The sequence below is a fragment of the Oncorhynchus keta genome, unplaced genomic scaffold (assembly GCF_023373465.1).
Source record: "Oncorhynchus keta strain PuntledgeMale-10-30-2019 unplaced genomic scaffold, Oket_V2 Un_scaffold_17407_pilon_pilon, whole genome shotgun sequence".
In the NCBI taxonomy this organism is placed as follows: domain Eukaryota; kingdom Metazoa; phylum Chordata; class Actinopteri; order Salmoniformes; family Salmonidae; genus Oncorhynchus; species Oncorhynchus keta.
The window spans coordinates 40,294-62,567 of NW_026290822.1; the positions used below are offsets into that span (position 1 = coordinate 40,294).

A 22,274-nucleotide genomic window follows, 5' to 3' on the forward strand; every position below is an offset into this window, starting at 1 on the left:
GAGAGTTCCATGTGCCAGAGCCTGGTACTGCCCTATAGTAGAGTATATAATAATATAAGAACTCACCACCCAGAAGAGAGTGTCAGAGCCTGGTACTGCCCTATAGTAGAGTATATAATAATATAAGAACTCACCACCCAGAAGAGAGTGTCAGAGCCTGGTACTGCCCTATAGTAGAGTATATAATAATATAAGAACTCACCACCCAGAAGAGAGTGCCATGTGCCAGAGCCTGGTACTGCCCTATAGTAGAGTATATAATAATATAATAACTCACCACCCAGAAGAGAGTTCCATGTGCCAGAGCCTGGTACTGCCCTATAGTAGAGTATATAATAACTCACCACCCAGAAGAGAGTGCCATGTGCCAGAGCCTGGTACTGCCCTATAGTAGAGAGCACACTGAGGATTAGACAGGCGAGCACGATGAGGAACCTGCAGGACAGAACAATAATCAAATCACTTTTTGTAAGACGTGGAGAGGTATATAAAACAACGCAGAGTATGTGGGAAATGATTGAAAGCAGTCAAGAGAATACACAGACGCCCCCAAAAGTTACATATTGGAGCTTTAAAGCTGAGAACTATGATTTAAAACACTCATGGTTTTAACCCACTTTAAATTCAGAGCTATTACTTAAAACAATCAGGGTGTTAGCCCATTTTAATCTGATAACTATTACTTAAAACAATCAGGGTGTTAACCCATTTTAATCTGAGAACTATTACTTAAAACAATCAGGGTGTTAGCCCATTTTAATCTGAGAACTATGGTTTAAAACACTCAGGGTGTTAACCCACTAATCTGAGAACTATGACATAAAACACTCATGGAGTTAACCCACTTTAATCTGAGAACTATGATTTAAAACACTTATGGTGTTAACCCACTAATCTGAGAACTATGATTTAAAACACTTATGGTGTTAACCCACTAATCTGAGAACTATGATTTAAAACACTTATGGTGTTAACCCACTTTAATCTGAGAACTATGATTTAAAACACTTATGGTGTTAACCCACTTTGAGTGTTTTTTTTCTCAGTCATAAACCGGCATGATGTACAGTCCCTATCCTTCCTGAGCCACTAGGTGTGTTTGACTGTGGAGTCAGTTTCTCTGTGCGTGCCGTGCAGTGTGCTAACAGGGTAGAGCAGTGGGCCTGTAGCCAGGAGAGTAGCTACCTCAGCTGAACTCAGGCCTCAACTGACGTGGACTCAGACGTTACTGTACTTCAACACAGCCTCACAGTAGATGGTGTTCCAGAGATATGTCACCAGATCAAACACACCTACTTCACACCAAACATAAAGACATTCTACACACACACACACACACACACACACACACACACACACACACACACACACACACACACACACACACACACACACACACACACACACACACACACACACACACACACACACACACACACACACATCCACACATTCTAATACCACTATCGTGCCAACCCCTGACATTCTGGAAGGACAACAACATCCGGTCATTCTCTTTGATCTCAAGGTCATATGTTCTTTTCCAACTGAACCAACAATCAGACCACTGAGTCCTCAAGAGATAAAATGCTTTTCTTTGTACAAGATAAGGCTACAAGCTGCTACAAAACTACTGACACAGACACAATGCAGATGACGTTGTAAATGCCAATTTCCACCCCTTGACAAGTTGACTTTCCCTCAGTCAATGGGAATCCTATTGAGATGATATCCAGCAGTTTGTGTAGGTCTACACCAGTGGCCAGATAGTAATGATAGACCTACCATATGAACCTATAGCAAAACTACAGATGTAGGATCTTAATTTGAGCCAGTTTGCTACAGCAGGAAAATAATCCTGCAGCAACAGGAAATGTGAATTATTATGTGGATTACAATTAATGGACATTTTTGTTGGGGTTGATACATTTTTCGTTAGGGCAAATCAAGTCTGGCATTTCAAAGTGGAAATTACAAACTTTACAAGCATTTTTAAAACTCAAATACACTACTGGTTTGCATTTCCTGCAGTGCAGGAAAATGATCTACAACAAAAGAGTGATCAAATTAAGGTCCTACATCTGTAGGGAGAGGGGTTGCTGTTTTGTTTGCGGTTAGTGTTTGTTCCATTGAGGCCCTTATCCCCTTATGTCCGGTGTGCTTACTGATGACTGGTCTGGAATCCAACCACCTCACCACCACACATAGAACAGAGAAGAAGAAGGATCCACTGTGCAGCAGCCAGTAGAACAGAGAAGAAGAGGGATCCACTGTGAAGCAGACAGTAGAACAGAGAAGAAGAGGGATCCACTGTGAAACAGCCAGTAGAACAGAGAAGAAGAGGGATCCACTGTGCAGCAGCCAGTAGAACAGAGAAGAAGAGGGATCCACTGTGAAGAAGCCAGTAGAACAGAGAAGAGGGATCCACTGTGCAGCAGACAGTAAAACAGAGAAGAAGAGGGATCCACTGTGAAGCAGACAGTAGAACAGAGAAGAAGAGGGATCCACTGTGAAACAGCCAGTAGAACAGAGAAGAAGAGGGATCCACTGTGCAGCAGACAGTAGAACAGAGAAGAAGAGGGATCCACTGTGCAGCAGACAGTAGAACAGAGAAGAAGAGGGATCCACTGTGAAGAAGCCAGTAGAACAGAGAAGAGGGATCCACTGTGCAGCAGCCAGTAAAACAGAGAAGAAGAGGGATCCACTGTGCAGCAGACAGTAGAACAGAGAAGAAGAGGGATCCACTGTGCAGCAGACAGTAGAACAGAGAAGAAGAGGGATCCACTGTGCAGCAGACAGTAGAACAGAGAAGAAGAGGGATCCACTGTGCAGCAGACAGTAGAACAGAGAAGAAGAGGGATCCACTGTGAAGAAGCCAGTAGAACAGAGAAGAGGGATCCACTGTGCAGCAGCCAGTAAAACAGAGAAGAAGAGGGATCCACTGTGCAGCAGACAGTAGAACAGAGAAGAAGAGGGATCCACTGTGCAGCAGACAGTAGAACAGAGAAGAAGAGGGATCCACTGTGCAGCAGACAGTAAAACAGAGAAGAAGAGGGATCCACTGTGCAGCAGACAGTAGAACAGAGAAGAAGAGGGATCCACTGTGAAGCAGACAGTAGAACAGAGAAGAAGAGGGATCCACTGTGAAGCAGACAGTAGAACAGAGAAGAAGAGGGATCCACTGTGCAGCAGACAGTAGAACAGAGAAGAAGAGGGATCCACTGTGCAGCAGACAGTAGAACAGAGAAGAAGAGGGATCCACTGTGAAGCAGACAGTAGAACAGAGAAGAAGAGGGATCCACTGTGCAGCAGACAGTAGAACAGAGAAGAAGAGGGATCCACTGTGCAGCAGACAGTAGAACAGAGAAGAAGAGGGATCCACTGTGCAGCAGACAGTAGAACAGAGAAGAAGAGGGATCCACTGTGCAGCAGACAGTAGAACAGAGAAGAAGAGGGATCCACTGTGCAGCAGACAGTAGAACAGAGAAGAAGAGGGATCCACTGTGCAGCAGACAGTAGAACAGAGAAGAAGAGGGATCCACTGTGCAGCAGACAGTAGAACAGAGAAGAAGAGGGATCCACTGTGCAGCAGACAGTAGAACAGAGAAGAAGAGGGATCCACTGTGCAGCAGACAGTAGAACAGAGAAGAAGAGGGATCCACTGTGCAGCAGACAGTAGAACAGAGAAGAAGAGGGATCCACTGTGCAGCAGACAGTAGAACAGAGAAGAAGAGGGATCCACTGTGCAGCAGACAGTAGAACAGAGAAGAAGAGGGATCCACTGTGCAGCAGACAGTAGAACAGAGAAGAAGAGGGATCCACTGTCCAGAACAGACTATGGGAGGCACACAGTACTACATGGAGCCATGGCTACATGGAACTCTATTCCACATCAGGTAATTGATGCAAGTAGAATAATTTAAAAAACTGATAAAACCTTATGGAATAGCTGGGACTGTAAAGACACACACATGCTAACACAAGCACTCTACACACACGAACACATGGATGTTGTATTGTTGATATGTGGTAGTAGAGTAGTGGCCTGAGGGCACACACAATGCATTGTGAAAAGTGTTATGAAATGTAATGTCATGTAATATTTGTAATTGTATATAACTGCCTTAATGTTGCTGGACCCCAGGAAGAGTAGCTGCTGCCTTGGCAGGAACTAATGGGGATCCTTAATAACCCCCAGGAAGAGTAGCTGCTGCCTTGGCAGGAACTAATGGGGATCCATAATTTACCCCCTGGAAGAGTAGCTGCTGCCTTGGCAGGAACTAATGGGGATCCATAATAAACCCCAGGAAGAGTAGCTGCTGCCTTGGCAGGAACTAATGGGGATCCTTAATAACCCCCAGGAAGAGTAGCTGCTGCCTTGGCAGGAACTAATGGGGATCCTTAATAACCCCCAGGAAGAGTAGCTGCTGCCTTGGCAGGAACTAATGGGGATCCATAATTTACCCCCTGGAAGAGTAGCTGCTGCCTTGGCAGGAACTAATGGGGATCCATAATAAACCCCAGGAAGAGTAGCTGCTGCCTTGGCAGGAACTAATGGGGATCCTTAATAACCCCCAGGAAGAGTAGCTGCTGCCTTGGCAGGAACTAATGGGGATCCTTAATAACCCCCAGGAAGAGTAGCTGCTGCCTTGGCAGGAACTAATGGGGATCCATAATTTACCCCCTGGAAGAGTAGCTGCTGCCTTGGCAGGAACTAATGGGGATCCATAATAAACCCCAGGAAGAGTAGCTGCTGCCTTGGCAGGAACTAATGGGGATCCTTAATAACCCCCAGGAAGAGTAGCTGCTGCCTTGGCAGGAACTAATGGGGATCCATAATTAACCCCCTGGAAGAGTAGCTGCTGCCTTGGCAGGAACTAATGGGGATCCATAATAAACCCCAGGAAGAGTAGCTGCTGCCTTGGCATGAACTAATGGGGATCCATAATAACCCCCAGGAAGAGTAGCTGATGCCTTGGCAGGAACTAATGGGGATCCATAATAACCCCCAGGAAGAGTAGCTGCTGCCTTGGCAGGAACTAATGGGGGTCCATAATAACCCCCAGGAAGAGTAGCTGCTGCCTTTGCAGGAACTAATGGGGATCCATAATAACCCCCAGGAAGAGTATCTGCTGCCTTGGCAGGAACTAATGGGGGTCCATAATAACCCCCAGGAAGAGTAGCTGCTGCCTTGGCAGGAACTAATGGGGATCCATAATAACCCCCAGGAAGAGTATCTGCTGCCTTGGCAGGAACTAATGGGGATCCATAATAAACCCCAGGAAGAGTAGCTGCTGCCTTGGCAGGAACTAATGGGGATCCATAATAACCCCCAGGAAGAGTAGCTGCTCCCTTGGCAGGAACTAATGGGGATCCATAATAAACCCCAGGAAGAGTAGCTGCTGCCTTGGCAGGAACTAATGGGGATCCATAATAACCCCCAGGAAGAGTAAATGCTGTCTTGGCAGGAACTAATGGGGATCCATAATAACCCCCAGGAAGAGTAAATGCTGTCTTGGCAGGAACTAATGGGGATCGTTAATAAATACAAATAACATGGGCTTTACTGGCCCCTATATAGTGGGCTGTGTGGGCCCTATTGAGCTCTACACAATACTGTAAGCATCACGTCTCCAAGCTCCATGTATTATTGATGGGCAGGATCTCTTCCAGTCTACTGCGTCTGCAGGGGGTAGCAGGACTGAGCAGTAAGGGGTAGACAGCAGCACTGAGTACAGGTAATCACATCATAAGGTTTTACTATCAGGCACTAGAACACATCTAAGGCAGGTTGACTTGTGACGTCATAGAGGGCTGGCTTGTGGAGCGAAGGGACAATGCGATAGTTCCATGTGTCACTGTGTAGGGTCTCGGTCTCCCTGTTATGTAGCTTAATCACTGTGAACGTCATGACTCGACAATGTTTAGTACAGTCTCAGGATCTGAGGGTAAATGTATGTATCCAACAGAATGTTGCCATGTCATTATCAATGGAAGCATTGTAAACAGCATACAGTAAGTAGCACAAGCACATAGCTTGAGGCAACATGCCAACACTACAGAGGTCATGGTGTAACGGAACTATTCAACCATGCAAACACACACACACACACACACACTCTCTCTCTCTCTTGTGGGGGAGGTCCTGCAGTCCTGATAGCACTCTGTCTGGAGCGCTCACTCTGGGTCAGTGATAAGCCAATGTTCATTCCTGCCTCCCACTCTTATAGTTACACAACAATGAAATAACATTAACATTACATTTGAGTTATTTAGCAGACGCTAGTACCCAGAGTGACTTAAAGTTGGTGCATTCATCTCAAGGTAGCTAGGTGAGACAACCACATATCACAGTTATAAACCAGGTTTCCATCCAACCTTTTCATGTAAGTAAAGTACATTTCAGATGAAAACATTTAAAAAGTAATTCCAGGCTTGACATGGAAACAGAAAACAATTATGTATACTTTCCAAAAGTCAACCAGAACCAAAAAATAGACAAGGTGGGATCTTTTTGTGTCGGTAAAATGAATTATTATGCGAGAAATTTCATTGGAAACGCTTTTATGTGCAAATATTGATATAATAACCATAATATCAACGTAAACTTTGAGTCACGGGATGACATGTTGTGTGCTCCTCCCACTACGACTCGTCGGGAAAGCAGGCAGTGTATTAGGCTACAGATGAAATACATTATGAAGAAATTCACAGGTTGGTGAAACTGCAAGGTGATGAGTTTGATGCTCCAAAAATGAAAGGTCTTATTCTGATGACATGATCATCGATGTTTAGCTGCCATTTGACAAATAAAAATAATCTTGCTCTTTTGTCCATAATAATCTCATCATGTAATGTCGGATATGCGTAGTATCTGCGCGCTGTTGGCTAGAGCACACCGTGCCAATTCTAGAGTGGGCACAGTCTCTACATAACGCAACATTTTGTTGTGAGAAAACTATAACAGTTAAAAATGCGATGGAAATCAATGTCATTTGTATTTTTTGTATTCCGTACGTGGAATTTAAGCGCGAAAGGGTATGTTTATGTGCACTACGTCATCACGCACAGCCTTTTTTATCTGACACAAGTCAATTAGATGGAAACACATATGTGGGTGGGAAAATGAGGGTTTTAGAATATTCACATGAAAAACTGTCGCCAATTGGATGGACACCTCGCTATAGTAAATACGTCCCTCGTTAAAGCGGCTATCAGCAAAGCCAGTGGTAGTAAGAAAAGACACGTGTTTCGTGTAAAAAAGGAAAGGGTTTACCTTGCACCCTCATTGGAACGCTAGACATGACCTTTGTAAACGTAAAGTTACTTAGAAAGTCAGAACCCAACTGTCCAGACTCTTAACATCTATTATGTCACAATTAGGACAGTGCTGTGATTGGCCTCCTAAACAGGTGAGGAAAATACTGCCTAAATACAAATTAATCTATGAAGTAGTTATTTAGTTTACCTTGCACGCTCGTTGGAACGCTAGACATTGTAGTGGTGGTCCTTTGGTATCCAGTGCTAACAGGTCTATCTCTGCCCTGATGCATCGGGACTATCTCTCTGCCCTGATGCATCGGGACCATCTCTGCCCTGATGCATCGGGACCCTCTCTGCCCTGATGCATCGGGACCCTCTCTGCCCTGATGCATCGGGACTCTCTCTGCCCTGATGCATCGGGACTCTCTCTGCCCTGATGCATATGAACTATCTCTCTGCCCTGATGCATCGGAACTATCTCTCTGCCCTGATGCATCGGGACCATCTCTGCCCTGATGCATCGGGACCCTCTCTGCCCTGATGCATCGGGACTCTCTCTGCCCTGATGCATCGGGACTCTCTCTGCCCTGATGCATCGGGACTCTCTCTGCCCTGATGCATCGGGACTCTCTCTGCCCTGATGCATCGGGACTCTCTCTGCCCTGATGCATCGGGACTCTCTCTGCCCTGATGCATCGGAACTATCTCTCTGCCCTGATGCATCGGTACCATCTCTGCCCTGATGCATCGGGACCCTCTCTGCCCTGATGCATCGGGACCCTCTCTGCCCTGATGCATCGGAACTCTCTCTGCCCTGATGCATCGGGACTCTCTCTGCCCTGATGCATCGGGACTCTCTCTGCCCTGATGCATCGGGACTCTCTCTGCCCTGATGCATCGGGACTCTCTGCCCTGATGCATCGGGACTCTCTCTGCCCTGATGCATCGGGTCCATCTCTGCCGTGATGCATCGGGTCTATCTGTGCCCTGATGCATCGGGTCTATCTCTGCCCTGATGCATCGGGACTCTCTCTGCCCTGATGCATCGGGACTCTCTCTGCCCTGATGCATCGGGACTCTCTCTGCCCTGATGCATCGGGTCTATCTGTGCCCTGATGCATCGGAACTATCTCTGCCCTGATGCATCGGAACTATCTCTCTGCCCTGATGCATCGGTACCATCTCTGCCCTGATGCATCGGGACCCTCTCTGCCCTGATGCATCGGGACCCTCTCTGCCCTGATGCATCGGAACTCTCTCTGCCCTGATGCATCGGGACTCTCTCTGCCCTGATGCATCGGGACTCTCTCTGCCCTGATGCATCGGGACTCTCTGCCCTGATGCATCGGGACTCTCTCTGCCCTGATGCATCGGGTCCATCTCTGCCGTGATGCATCGGGTCTATCTGTGCCGTGATGCATCGGGTCTATCTGTGCCCTGATGCATCGGGTCTATCTCTGCCCTGATGCATCGGGACTCTCTCTGCCCTGATGCATCGGGACTCTCTCTGCCCTGATGCATCGGGACTCTCTCTGCCCTGATGCATCGGGACTCTCTCTGCCCTGATGCATCGGCCTATCTCTGCCCTGATGCATCGGCCTATCTCTGCCCTGATGCATCGGGCCTATCTCTGCCCTGATGCATCGGCCTATCTCTGCCCTGATGCATCGGCCTATCTCTGCCCTGATGCATCAGGCTCACCCAAAGCAGCCAGCCTGCATCAGGCATCCCCCATCCCTCACCAGCAGGTCATGGAGTGGCAGTGTCAGGCTACTGTTCTCTAAGCAGCCAGCCTGCCAAGTTTAGCTGCCTGCTATCAACTCCAGTGAGAGGAGATACTGAGCACTGGGGGTTGGTCTTCAGACTGAACATTCCTCAGCCATAGATCAGGCCCCTTACACTTACAGTATGCCCACGTCCCTGGACAACATGTTATGATATAGGGCTGGTTTCCCGTGGACACCATGATGATATAGGGCTGGTTTCCCCTGGACAACATGATATAGGGCTGGTTTCCCCTGGGCAACATGATGATATAGGGCTGGTTTCCCCTGGACAACATGATATAGGGCTGGTTTCTCCTGGACAACATGATATAGGGCTGGTTTCCCCTGGACAACATGATATAGGGCTGGTTTCCCCTGGACACCATGATGATATAGGGCTGGTTTCCCCTGGACAACATGATATAGGGCTGGTTTCCCCTGGGCAACATGATGATATAGGGCTGGTTTCCCCTGGACAACATGATATAGGGCTGGTTTCCCCTGGGCAACATGATGATATAGGGCTGGTTTCCCCTGGACAACATGATATAGGGCTGGTTTCCCCTGGGCAACATGATGATATAGGGCTGGTTTCCCCTGGACAACATGATGATATAGGGCTGGTTTCCCCTGGGCAACATGATGATATAGGGCTGGTTTCCCCTGGACACCATGACGATATAGGGCTGGTTTCCCCTGGGCAACATGATGACATAGGGCTGGTTTCCCCAGGACACCATGATGATATAGGGCTGGTTTCTCCTGGACATCATGATGATATAGGGCTGGTTTCCCCTGGACAACATGATGATATAGGGCTGGTTTCCCCAGGACACCATGATGATATAGGGCTGGTTTCCCGTGGACACCATGATGATATAGGGCTGGTTTCCCCAGGACACCATGATGATATAGGGCTGGTTTCCCCTGGGCAACATGATATAGGGCTGGTTTCCCCTGGGCAACATGATATAGGGCTGGTTTCCCCTGGGCAACATGATATAGGGCTGGTTTCCCCTGGGCAACATGATATAGGGCTGGTTTCCCCAGGACACCATGATGATATAGGGCTGGTTTCCCCTGGGCAACATGATATAGGGCTGGTTTCCCCTGGGCAACATGATATAGGGCTGGTTTCCCCAGGACACCATGATGATATAGGGCTGGTTTCTCCTGGACATCATGATGATATAGGGCTGGTTTCTCCTGGACAACATGATGATATAGGGTTGGTTTCCCCTGGGCAACATGATGATATAGGGTTGGTTTCCCCTGGACAACATGATGATATAGGGCTGGTTTCCCCTGGGCAACATGATATAGGGCTGGTTTCCCCAGGACACCATGATGATATAGGGCTGGTTTCTCCTGGACATCATGATGATATAGGGCTGGTTTCTCCTGGACAACATGATGATATAGGGTTGGTTTCCCCTGGGCAACATGATATAGGGCTGGTTTCCCCTGGACAACATGATGATATAGGGCTGGTTTCCCCTGGGCAACATGATATAGGGCTGGTTTCCCCTGGACAACATGATGATATAGGGTTGGTTTCCCCTGGGCAACATGATATAGGGCTGGTTTCCCCTGGACATCATGATGATATAGGGCTGGTTTCTCCTGGACAACATGATGATATAGGGTTGGTTTCCCCTGGGCAACATGATGATATAGGGCTGGTTTCCCCTAGACTAAATGATGATATAGGGCTGGTTTCCCCTGGACACCATGATGACATAGGGCTGGTTTCCCCTGGACAACATGATGATATAGGGCTGGTTTCCCGTGGACAACATGATGATATAGGGCTGGTTTCCCCTGGACAACATGATGATATAGGGCTGGTTTCCCGTGGACACCATGATGATATAGGGCTGGTTTCCCGTGGACACCATGATGATATAGGGCTGGTTTCCCCTGGACAACATGATATAGGACTGGTTTCCCCTGGGCAACATGATGATATAGGACTGGTTTCCCCTGGACAACATGATATAGGACTGGTTTCCCCTGGACAACATGATGATATAGGGCTGGTTTCCCCTGGGCAACATGATGATATAGGGCTGCTTTCCCGTGGACACCATGATGATATAGGGCTGGTTTCCCCTGGGCAACATGATGATATAGGGCTGGTTTCCCCTGGGCAACATGATGATATAGGGCTGGTTTCTCCTGGACATCATGATGATATAGGGCTGGTTTCCCCTAGACTAAAAAGTCTGCTCAACTGAGAATCTCCATTGAAATATACAGTATTTTTAGACCAGGCATAGGCTTAATATGTGTCCAGGAAACCAGACCATGGAGATTGGCAGAAATGCCACGTTCAGACAAAACAGTCAATACTACATAATAGCAGTCTGACGCCAGTGCCCCCATGATGTTCATTAAATACTGAAGGGAGTTTGTTCAGCTGTATACGTCTACATATAGCCTCCATTTTATAGCCTATAGTGTAATTCAGTAACATAATTGTACCGTTAATCACGTGTAAAGTATTGTATTAGGACGACTAGAAATAACCAAAAGGATAGCCTAGTGTCATGCCCTTCAACTGCTTTGAATCATTTGGCAAAACGCCCACAACGCACTTGGCATGGTTGACAAATGCAAGTAATGTGTTATTGTTATATCAAAGTTATTCATTATAAACACTCACACCGAGAAGTGATACACGAAGCATTTCCACCCAGATGGTCTTTCCAGAAAGTTATAAGCGCGTCCTTGAATGTAAGCACGGCTGAAAACTTGACGAGTTGTGCTGTATACGGACATCCGGGGGTTCAGATTGAGCCCGGGTAGGTGAGACACCGACGGTCGAGTGACAGTTGTGTGAATGGTGATGCCCTCGGCGTCACACAGAAACCTGTTGTTAGAAATATGCGCTCCAGGTTGTGAGGCTGACGCGGCTTGTGACATCTCAAACTCCGTCTGTTTTCTCCCATGTCCCGCCACCATCGAGGATCTCCGTATGTTATTCAGGACTTCATTCCTTTGGGTTGTCTTGTCTGGAGATGACATGCTGTTTGTTTTCTCATCAATGGGACGGACACACGCTTTAGTCTCCGCGTATTGCGGACTTTAAATGAAGTGGGACAAAACAGAGCCTGCATGCGGTGCGGTGCGGTGCGGTGCGCGAAAAACAACAACAACAAAAATCGTACTAAAGCCGCTGCCTTGTCGGATATGTCTCTCTGACCGCCGCTTTCTGAAACCCTATTATAACAGCTTACATTGGTGGAGCAAGTATCCGACACATGTTAAATTACGGAAGAAATGTCCCTACCTGTTGCTGGACGGTTAGACTACTACTTATCATCAGTTGACTTACTTGTGCGTGCTTGTTTCGCGCTTGATCGCACAAAAGGGGAGGCAGTGCCCTCTGGGCAGCATTGAACAACAATAATTTGCAGCTGTGAGTGTTGAGTTGGTGAGTGTTGACCCCTCAAAACAGCATAGAACAACAGCACACACACACACTCTCTCACTCGCTCTCCCCCTCTCTTGCTCTCTACCCCCTCTCTTTCATTATCTCTCTCCCCCTCTCTTTCATTATCTCTCTCTCCCCCTCTCTCTTTCATTATCTCTCTCTCTCCCCCCCTCTCTCTTTCATTATCTCTCTCCCTCTCTCTTTCATTCTCTCTCTCTCTCCCCCCTCTCTCTTTCATTATCTCTCTCTCTCCCCCTCTCTCTTTCGTTATCTCTCTCTCTCTCTAACACGCTCTTCCCATCTCTTTACCAATTAACTCCACGAAAGCATACCATACCCTACTGGCAGTTTGTGTCCTGTAATGATAACATCAGTAACAATACCATGCTTGACTGTCTCTGTGTAAAGTTACAATGCGGAATTCATTTAAATGACCTTGACCATCCTTGATAGTGAACGAGGGACACTGGTTTGCTTGCCTTATACAAGGCTTTTAATTGAGAAAAGTAATGTGGCGTTCTAGTGATGACAGCCTCTGTTGTCAGGTACACATTAACCTACCTTACCTGATGACCTGAATGTGAGAGAGCACTAGCCTACTGCTAGTGCTGAGCGATTAGTGCTTTTTAATGTCGGTTCAGTTTCGGTTCGATTATTTAAAAAATAATTATGGTTCGGTTTCGATCATTTTTTTTGTAATACATTAAATGCACTACGCATTATGTTGGTTGAATGCTGTAACACAGAATAAAACAATGAGGCGGCAGGGTAGCCTAGTGGTTAGAGTGTTGGACTAGTAAGCAAAAGGTTGCAAGTTCGAATCCCAGAGCTGACAAGGTACAAATCTGTCGTTCTGCCCCTGAACAGGCAGTTAACCCACTGTTCCTAGGCCGTAATTGAAAATAAGAATTTGTTCTTAACTAGTTAAATAAAGGTTAAAAAAATTAAATAAAAGTCCCATGATGGTTGTCACGGCCCATTACTGTTTATCACTTTACTAACCATCATTTATTCACATTACTTTACCTTCATTAAATATGTTTTATTTGATCACTAGATTATTTCATTCCAAGACATCTCATCTCTGTAGAGCTGCTGCCTGTTCTGTCTAACAAAATAACTATTTTTATTAGTTCTTCATAGTACACCGAACAAAAATATAAACGCATCATGCAACAATTTCAAAGATTTTACTGAGTTACAGTTCATATAAGGAAATCAGTCAATTTAAATAAATGCATTAGTCCTTAACCTATGGATTTCACATGACTGGGAATACAGATATGCATCTGTTGCTCACAGATACCTTTAAAACAAAGATAGGGGTGTGGATCAGAAAACCAGTCAGTATCTGGTGTGATCAGAAAACCAGTCAGTATCTGGTGTGATCAGAAAACCAGTCAGTATCTGGTGTGATCAGAAAACCAGTCAGTATCTGGTTTGATCAGAAAACCAGTCAGTATCTGGTGTGATCAGAAAACCAGTCAGTATCTGGTGTGATCAGAAAACCAGTCAGTATCTGGTGTGATCAGAAAACCAGTCAGTATCTGGTGTGATCAGAAAACCAGTCAGTATCTGGTGTGATCAGAAAACCAGTCAGTATCTGGTGTGATCAGAAAACCAGTCAGTATCTGGTGTGATCAGAAAACCAGTCAGTATCTGGTGTGATCAGAAAACCAGTCAGTATCTGGTGTGATCAGAAAACCAGTCAGTATCTGGTGTGATCAGAAAACCAGTCAGTATCTGGTGTGATCAGAAAACCAGTCAGTATCTGGTGTGATCAGAAAACCAGTCAGTATCTGGTGTGATCAGAAAACCAGTCAGTATCTGGTGTGATCAGAAAACCAGTCAGTATCTGGTGTGATCAGAAAACCAGTCAGTATCTGGTGTGATCAGAAAACCAGTCAGTATCTGGTGTGATCAGAAAACCAGTCAGTATCTGGTGTGATCAGAAAACCAGTCAGTATCTGGTGTGATCAGAAAACCAGTCAGTATCTGGTGTGATCAGAAAACCAGTCAGTATCTGGTGTGATCAGAAAACCAGTCAGTATCTGGTGTGATCAGAAAACCAGTCAGTATCTGGTGTGATCAGAAAACCAGTCAGTATCTGGTGTGACCACCATTTGCCTCATGCAGCCCGACACATCTCCTTTGCATAGAGTTGATCAGGCTGTTGACTGTGGCATGTGGAATGTTGTCCCACTCCTTTCAATGGCTGTGCAAAATGGCTGGATATTGGCTAGAATTGGAACACGCTGTCGTACATGTTGATCCAGAGCATCCCAAACATGCTCAATGGGTGACATGTCTGGTGAGTATGCAGAACATGGAAGAACTGGGACATTTTCAGCTTCCAGCAATTGTGGACAGATCCTTGCGACATGCATTATCTGCCCGGTAAAGTTAATACCAGGATTCATCTGTAAAGAGCACAATTCCCCAGCGTGCCAATGGCCATCGAAGGTGAGCATTTGCCCATTGAAGTAGGATTACAACTCCAAACTGCAGCCAGATCAAGACCCTTGTGAGGACGACAAGCACACAAATTAGCTTCCCTGAGATTGTTTCTGACAGTTTGTGCAGAAATTCTTCAGTTGTGCAAACCCACAGTTTCATCAGCTGTCCAGGTGGCTGGTCTCAGACGATCCCGCAGTTGAAGAAGCCGGATATGGAGGTCCTGGGCTGGCATAGTTACACGTGGTCTACAGCTGTGAGGCCGGTTGGACGTACTCCCAAATTCTCTAAAACAATGTTGGAGGTGGCTTATGGTAGAGAAATTAAAATGAAATTATCTGGCAACAGCTCTGGTGCACATTCCTGCAGTCAGTAAGCCAATTGCGTGCTCCCTCAAAACTTGAGACATCTGTGGCATTGTGTTGTGTGGCAAACTAATAGAGTGGCATTTTGTCTCCCAGCACAAGGTGCACCTGTGCAAAGATCATGCTGTTTAATCAGCTTCTTGATATGCCACACCTGCCAGGTGGATGGATTATCTTGGCAAAAGAGAAATGCTGACTAACAGGGATATACATATATATATATTTTTTAAATATGCTTTTTGTGCGCATGGAAAACTTCTGAGAACTTTTATTTTAGCTCATGAAACATGGGGCCAACACTTAATATGTTGCGTTTTATATTTTTGTTCAGTGTAAATAAGGTATAATTTCATGATTGCTGAATACCAACTATCAATCAGAGTATGTGAGTGGAGTTGAACGGTTGCTCATCGCGCTTCAAATCCCCCCAAAACTGCCACCCCAAATTTGATCCATTCATTAAAATAACAGTTTAACCAAGACCCATCTATTGTTGTGACTACCTGGACCTACCATTTAACCAACACTCATCTATTGTTGGGACTTCCTGGACATACCATTTAACCAACACTCATCTATTGTTGGGACTTCCTGGACATACCATTTAACCAACACCAATCTATTGTTGTGACTACCTGGACCTACCATTTAACCAACACTCATCTATTGTTGGGACTTCCTGGACATACCATTTAACCAATACCAATCTATTGTTGTGACTACCTGGACCTACCATTTAACCAACACCCATCTATTGTTGTGACTACCTGGACCTACCATTTAACCAACACTCATCTATTGTTGGGACTTCCTGGACATACCATTTAACCAACACCAATCTATTGTTGTGACTACCTGGACCTACCATTTAACCAACACCCATCTATTGTTGTGACTACCTGGACCTACCATTTAACCAACACCCATCTATTGTTGTGACTACCTGGACCTACATTACCATTTGGGTTTGAAGTATTGAAACCAAACCATATGATTTGAATGAAAAGTATTATAATTAACATGAAAAGGTGAATGTAAGAAGTTCTCATCATTTCAAATAGTCTCTATGTCATAGTTAACATCATAGAAACACTTTAAATAGGTCAGGACCCAGACAGGGAGCCTAAGAATATGAATTATTTAGGCTATAATATTTCAATTATTTCAAGGCTATAGCCTACAAATAAACACATTGTGAAGCATTAGCGAGTGTGACACACTAGGCTGGTAGGGAGTCGGTGACTGTCAAGTGGTGGGTGTAGCTGGTGCATGGAAGTCAGGCGCAGGAGAGCAGAGATGAGTGGACAAAGCACTTTACTGAGGCAATATAATTAGAACAGAACACGTCACAAAAACAAATGCCCAAAGAACAAGTGAGACAGTACAAAGTACAACAACCCAGTACAAAGTACAACAACCCAGCACAGAGTACAACAACCCAGCACAGAGTACAACAACCCAGGCAGCAGGAGAGCAGAGATGAGTGGACAAAGCAACCTTTACTGAGGCAATATAATTAGTACAACAACCCAACAGAACACCCAGCACACAAAAAACAAATGCCCAAAGAACAACCCAGTACAAAGTACAACAACCCAGTACAAAGTACAACAACCCAGTACAAAGTACAACAACCCAGCACAAAGTACAACAACCCAGCACAAAGTACAACAACCCAGTACAAAGTACAACAACCCAGCACAAAGTACAACAACCCAGCACAAAGTACAACAACCCAGCACAAAGTACAACAACCCAGTACAAAGTACAACAACCCACAAAGTACAACAACCCAGTACAAAGTACAACAACCCCCAGTACAAAGTACAACAACCCAGCACAAAGTACAACAACCCAGCACAAAGTACAACAACCCAGCACAGTACAACACCCAGTAAAGTACAACAACCCAGTACAGCACAAAGTACAAAGTACAACAACCCAGCACAAAGTACAACAACCCAGCACAAAGTACAACAACCCAGCACAAAGTACAACAACCCAGCACAAAGTACAACAACCCAGCACAGTACAACAACCCAGCACAAAGTACAACAACCCAGCACAAAGTACAACAACCCAGTACAAAGTACAACAACCCAGTACAAAGTACAACAACCCAGCACAAAGTACAACAACCCAGTACAAAGTACAACAACCCAGCACAAAGTACAACACAAAGTACAACAACCCAGCACAAAGTACAACAACCCAGCACAAAGTACAACAACCCAGCACAAAGTACAACAACCCAGCACAAAGTACAACAACCCAGCACAAAGTACAACAACCCAGCACAAAGTACAACAACCCCAAAGTACAACAACCCAGTACAAAGTACAACAACCCAGCACAAAGTACAACAACCCAGCACAAAGTACAACAACCCAGCACAAAGTACAACAACCCAGCACAAAGTACAACAACCCAGCACAAAGTACAACAACCCAGCACAAAGTACAACAACCCAGTACAAAGTACAACAACCCAGCACAAAGTACAACAACCCAGCACAAAGTACAACAACCCAGCACAAAGTACAACAACCCAGCACAAAGTACAACAACCCAGCACAAAGTACAACAACCCAGTACAAAGTACAACAACCCAGTACAAAGTACAACAACCCAGTACAAAGTACAACAACCCAGCACAAAGTACAACAACCCAGCACAAAGTACAACAACCCAGCACAAAGTACAACAACCCAGCACAGTACAACAACCCAGCACAAAGTACAACAACCCAGCACAAAGTACAACAACCCAGTACAAAGTACAACAACCCAGCACAAAGTACAACAACCCAGCACAAAGTACAACAACCCAGCCAAAGTACAACAACCCAGTACAACAACCCACAAAGTACAACAACCCAGCACAAAGTACAACAACCCAGCACAAAGTACAACAACCCAGCACAGTACAACAACAACCCAGCACAAAGTACAACAACCCAGCACAAAGTACAACAACCCCCAGTACAACAACCCAGCACAAAGTACAACAACCCAGCACAAAGTACAACAACCCAGCACAAAGTACAACAACCCCAGTACAACAACCCACAAAGTACAACAACCCCCAGTACAACAACCCACAAAGTACAACAACCCAGCACAAAGTACAACAACCCAGCACAGTACAACAACCCAGCACAAAGTACAACAACCCAGTACAAAGTACAACAACCCAGTACAAAGTACAACAACCCAGTACAAAGTACAACAAAGTACAACAGTACAACAGTACCCCCACACAAAGTACAACAACCCAGCACAAAGTACAACAACCCAGTACAAAGTACAACAACCCAGTACAGTACAACAAAGTACAACCCAGCACAAAGTACAAACCCAGTACAACAAAGTACAACAACCCAGTACAAAGTACAACAGTACAACCCAGTACAAAGTACAACAACCCACAAAGTACAACAACCCAGCACAAAGTACAACAACCCAGTACAACAACCCACAAAGTACAACAACCCCAGTACAACAACCCAGTACAACAACCCAGTACAAAGTACAAGTACAAACCCAGTACAAAGTACAACAACCCAGTACAGTACAACAACAACCCAGTACAAAGTACAACAACCCAGTACAAAGTACAACAACCCAGCACAAAGTACAACAACCCAGCACAAAGTACAACAACCCAGCACAAAGTACAACAACCCCACAAAGTACAACAACCCAGCACAAAGTACAACAACCCAGTACAAAGTACAACAACCCAGGTACAACAAAACAAAGTACAAACAGTACAAAGTACAACAACCCAGCACAAAGTACAAAACCCCAGTACAACAACCCAGTACAAAGTACAACAACCCAGCACAAAGTACAACAACCCAGCACAAAGTACAACAACCCACCTGTACAATAAACACCCAGTACAAAGTACAACAACCCAGTACAAAGTACAACAGACATGGGGCAAACCAGAGAAAGAACCAACCTGACAATAAACAATACCACACACAGACATGGGGGGAACAGAGGGCTAAATACACATAGTAATTATGAGGAGATGTAAACCAGGTGTGCAGGAAAACAAGACAAAACAAATGGAAAATGAAAGGTGGAGTGGCGATGGCTAGAAGACCGGTGACGTCGATCACTGAACGCCGCAGGAACAAGGAGAGGGACCGACTTCGACTGAAGTCGTGACCGTGACATTATTAAGCTCTCAGCATTTTTACAACATTTTGTTATATTAGATTATTATAGTCTATCAATTGCGAATATACTTAGAATTAAATACAAATTAAACTAAAAATGCCTTATTAGGCTCAGTCAACAGTGTCATTGAATTAATTTCTGGAAACACCAGTTTGGCCAGAGTCTATGGATTCAGGCTCATGTGATGGTGCCTGGAGAGCAGGCCAGCAGGGGAGAATATCTTCTCTGTGCTTGCAGAGCCACTGGGAATGCTAAACACCCTTTGACTCTTGCCAGTCTGGGCAGGGATGCAGAGTTTATTTTATTTTTTCTATAGGTAGGCCTAAAGGTTTTTAGGCAAAATAACCCAATCAAAACGGAAATCTCCTTGAACGTTGGAATATGTCAGGCTACAATCAATGGCCTGTTGTATAAATAACAGAACAAAAATGAAGGAAACGTTAAAGAGATTAGATTTTTTGTTTATAAATACTGTACTTTGCTACAATGACACACCTTGTTATCTACCCACTTCATTTCTTTCTTTTAGCATGTGCACATAGTAAGTACACCACAGACTGGAATATGTTCCGGGATTCAGCCAATGGCATTGAGGAGTAAAACCACCTCAGTCACCAGCTTCATCAATAAGTGCATCGAAGACGTCTTCCCCACAGTACATATCCAAACCAGAAGCCATGGATTACAGGCAACATCCGCACTGAAATAAAGGCTACAGCTGCTGCTTTCAAGGAGCGGGACACTAATCCGGACGCTTCTAAGAAATCCTGCCAAACCATCAGTACAGGACGAAGATTGAATGCTACTACACCGGCTCTGACGCTTGTCGGATGTGGCTTGAAACTATTACAAAGGGAAAACCAGCCACGAGCTGCCCATTTACATTTTTTACGTTTACTAGGCAAGTCAGTTAAAATGAAATTCTTATTTTCATTGACGGCCTAGGAACAGTGGGTTTAACTGCCTGTTAACTGCCTGTTCAGGGGCAGAACAACAGATTTGTACCATGTCAGCTCGGGGATACGAACTTGCAACATTCTGATTACTAGTCCAACGCACTAACCACTAGGCTACCCTGCCGCCCAGTGCTGTAAGCCTACCAGACAGGCTAAATGCCTTTTATGCTCGCTTCGAGGTTAGCAACACTGAAGCATGCATGAGAGTACTAGCTGTTTCGGATGACTGTGGTATCACTTCTCCATTGCCGATGTGAGCAAGCCCCTTATCAGGTCAACATTCACAACGCCGCGGGGCCAGACGGATTATCAGGTTGTGTACTCAGACCATGCATGGACCAACTGGCAAGTGTCTTCACTGACATTTTCAACCTCTGTCTGACCGAGTCTGTCATACCTACATGTTTCAAGGCGACCACCATAGTCCCTGTGCCCAACAAAGCGAAGGTAACCTGCCGAAATGACTACCGCCCCGTAGCACTCACGTCTGTAGCCATGAAGTGCTTTGAATGGCTGGTCACGGATCACATCAACACCATCATCCCGGAACCCAAGAACCACTCCAATTCGCATACAGCCCCAACAGAACCACAGATGACGCAAGCTCAATCGCACTCCACACTGCCCTTTCCCACCTGGACAAAAGGAACACCTATGTGAGAATGCTGTTCATTGACTACCGCTCAGCGTTCAACACCATAGTGGCCACAAAGCTCATCACTAAGCTAAGGACACGAGGACTAAACACCTCCCTCTTCAACTGGATCCTGGACTTCCTGATGGGCTGCCCCCAGGTGGTGAGGGTAGGCATCAACACATCTGCCATGCTGATCCTCAACATGGGTAGCCCTTTAGGGGTGCGTGCTTAGTCAGCTCTTGTAGCCGCTGTTCACCTACGACTGTGTGGCCAAACACAACTCCAACACCATCATTAATTTAGCTGACGACACAACAGTGGTCTGATCACCGACAACGATCAGACAGCCTATAGGGAGGAGGTCATAGACCTGTCAGTGTGGTGCCACGACAACAACCTCTCCCTTAATGTGAACAAAACAAAGGAATTGATCGTGGACTACAGGAAAAGGAGTGTCGAACACGCCCCCATTCACATCGACGGGGCTGTAGTGGAGCGGGTCGAGAGTTTCAAGTTCCTTGGTGTCCACATCACCAACAAACTACCATGGTCCAAACACACCAAGAAACGCCTTTTCCCCCTCAGGAGACTGAACAGATTTGTCCTGGGTCCCCAGATCCTCCAAAAGCAGCAAGCCATAAGACGGCTGAACAATGAATCAAATGGCCACCGGACTATTTACATTGACCCCTTTGTTTTTACACTGCTGCTACTCAGTGCTTATTATTTATGCATAGTCACTTTACCCCTACTACAGTACATGTACAAATGACCTCTTCTAACGTGTACCTCTGCACATTGACTCAGTACCGGTACCCCATGTATATAGCCTCATTATTATTATTTTATTGTGTTAAGTTATTTATTTTCTTTTTTCGTTGACTTGAGTTTTTTAAACTTTTATATTTATTTAAAACTGCATTGTTGGTTAAGGGCTTGTAAGTAAGAATTTCACGTGCATGTGACAAATCAAATTTGACTTGATTTTTTTATTTTTATAATTCTTTAGGGATATGTGTCTTTTCAGATTCCACAATGATTCTTTAGTTGTGGACACTACATCACCACACTCCCTCTCTTCTTTAGTTGTGGACACTACATCACCACACTCCCTCTCTTGCTCTTGGTCCTCATCTTTGTAAGTCACCTTGATTTAACACCTGGGTGTTTTATCAGTTTCTTTATGAAAATATTTACTCAACTCCATG

The 22,274-nt window shown here is 45.4% G+C and overlaps 1 protein-coding gene and 1 long non-coding RNA gene across 47 annotated transcripts in view; one reads left to right on the forward strand and one right to left on the reverse strand.

Annotated features, from left to right (window-relative positions):
* The window catches only part of LOC118383580 (potassium voltage-gated channel subfamily KQT member 1-like), a 52,410-nt gene extending 40,070 nt beyond the window's left edge, over window positions 1–12,340 (reverse strand). For 45 of the 46 annotated variants that reach the window (XR_008128590.1, XR_008128576.1, XR_008128588.1 and 42 more), the window contains exons 1-2: window positions 11,695–12,340; window positions 345–435 (exon numbers count right to left, since the gene is read on the reverse strand). Coding sequence is in view for 1 of the 46 variants with exons in the window: in XM_052514386.1 (XP_052370346.1) it covers window positions 345–435; window positions 11,695–12,056 (453 nt within the window). In the remaining 45 variants the exon portion in view is untranslated. The remainder of the gene's footprint in view (window positions 1–344; window positions 436–11,694) is intronic. The other variant, XM_052514386.1, reaches the window with a different exon arrangement.
* Window positions 12,338–22,274, forward strand: part of LOC118375452 (uncharacterized) — a 46,876-nt gene continuing 36,939 nt past the window's right edge. The window contains exon 1 of the long non-coding RNA XR_008128625.1: window positions 12,338–12,465. This is a non-coding gene — a long non-coding RNA (uncharacterized LOC118375452). The remainder of the gene's footprint in view (window positions 12,466–22,274) is intronic.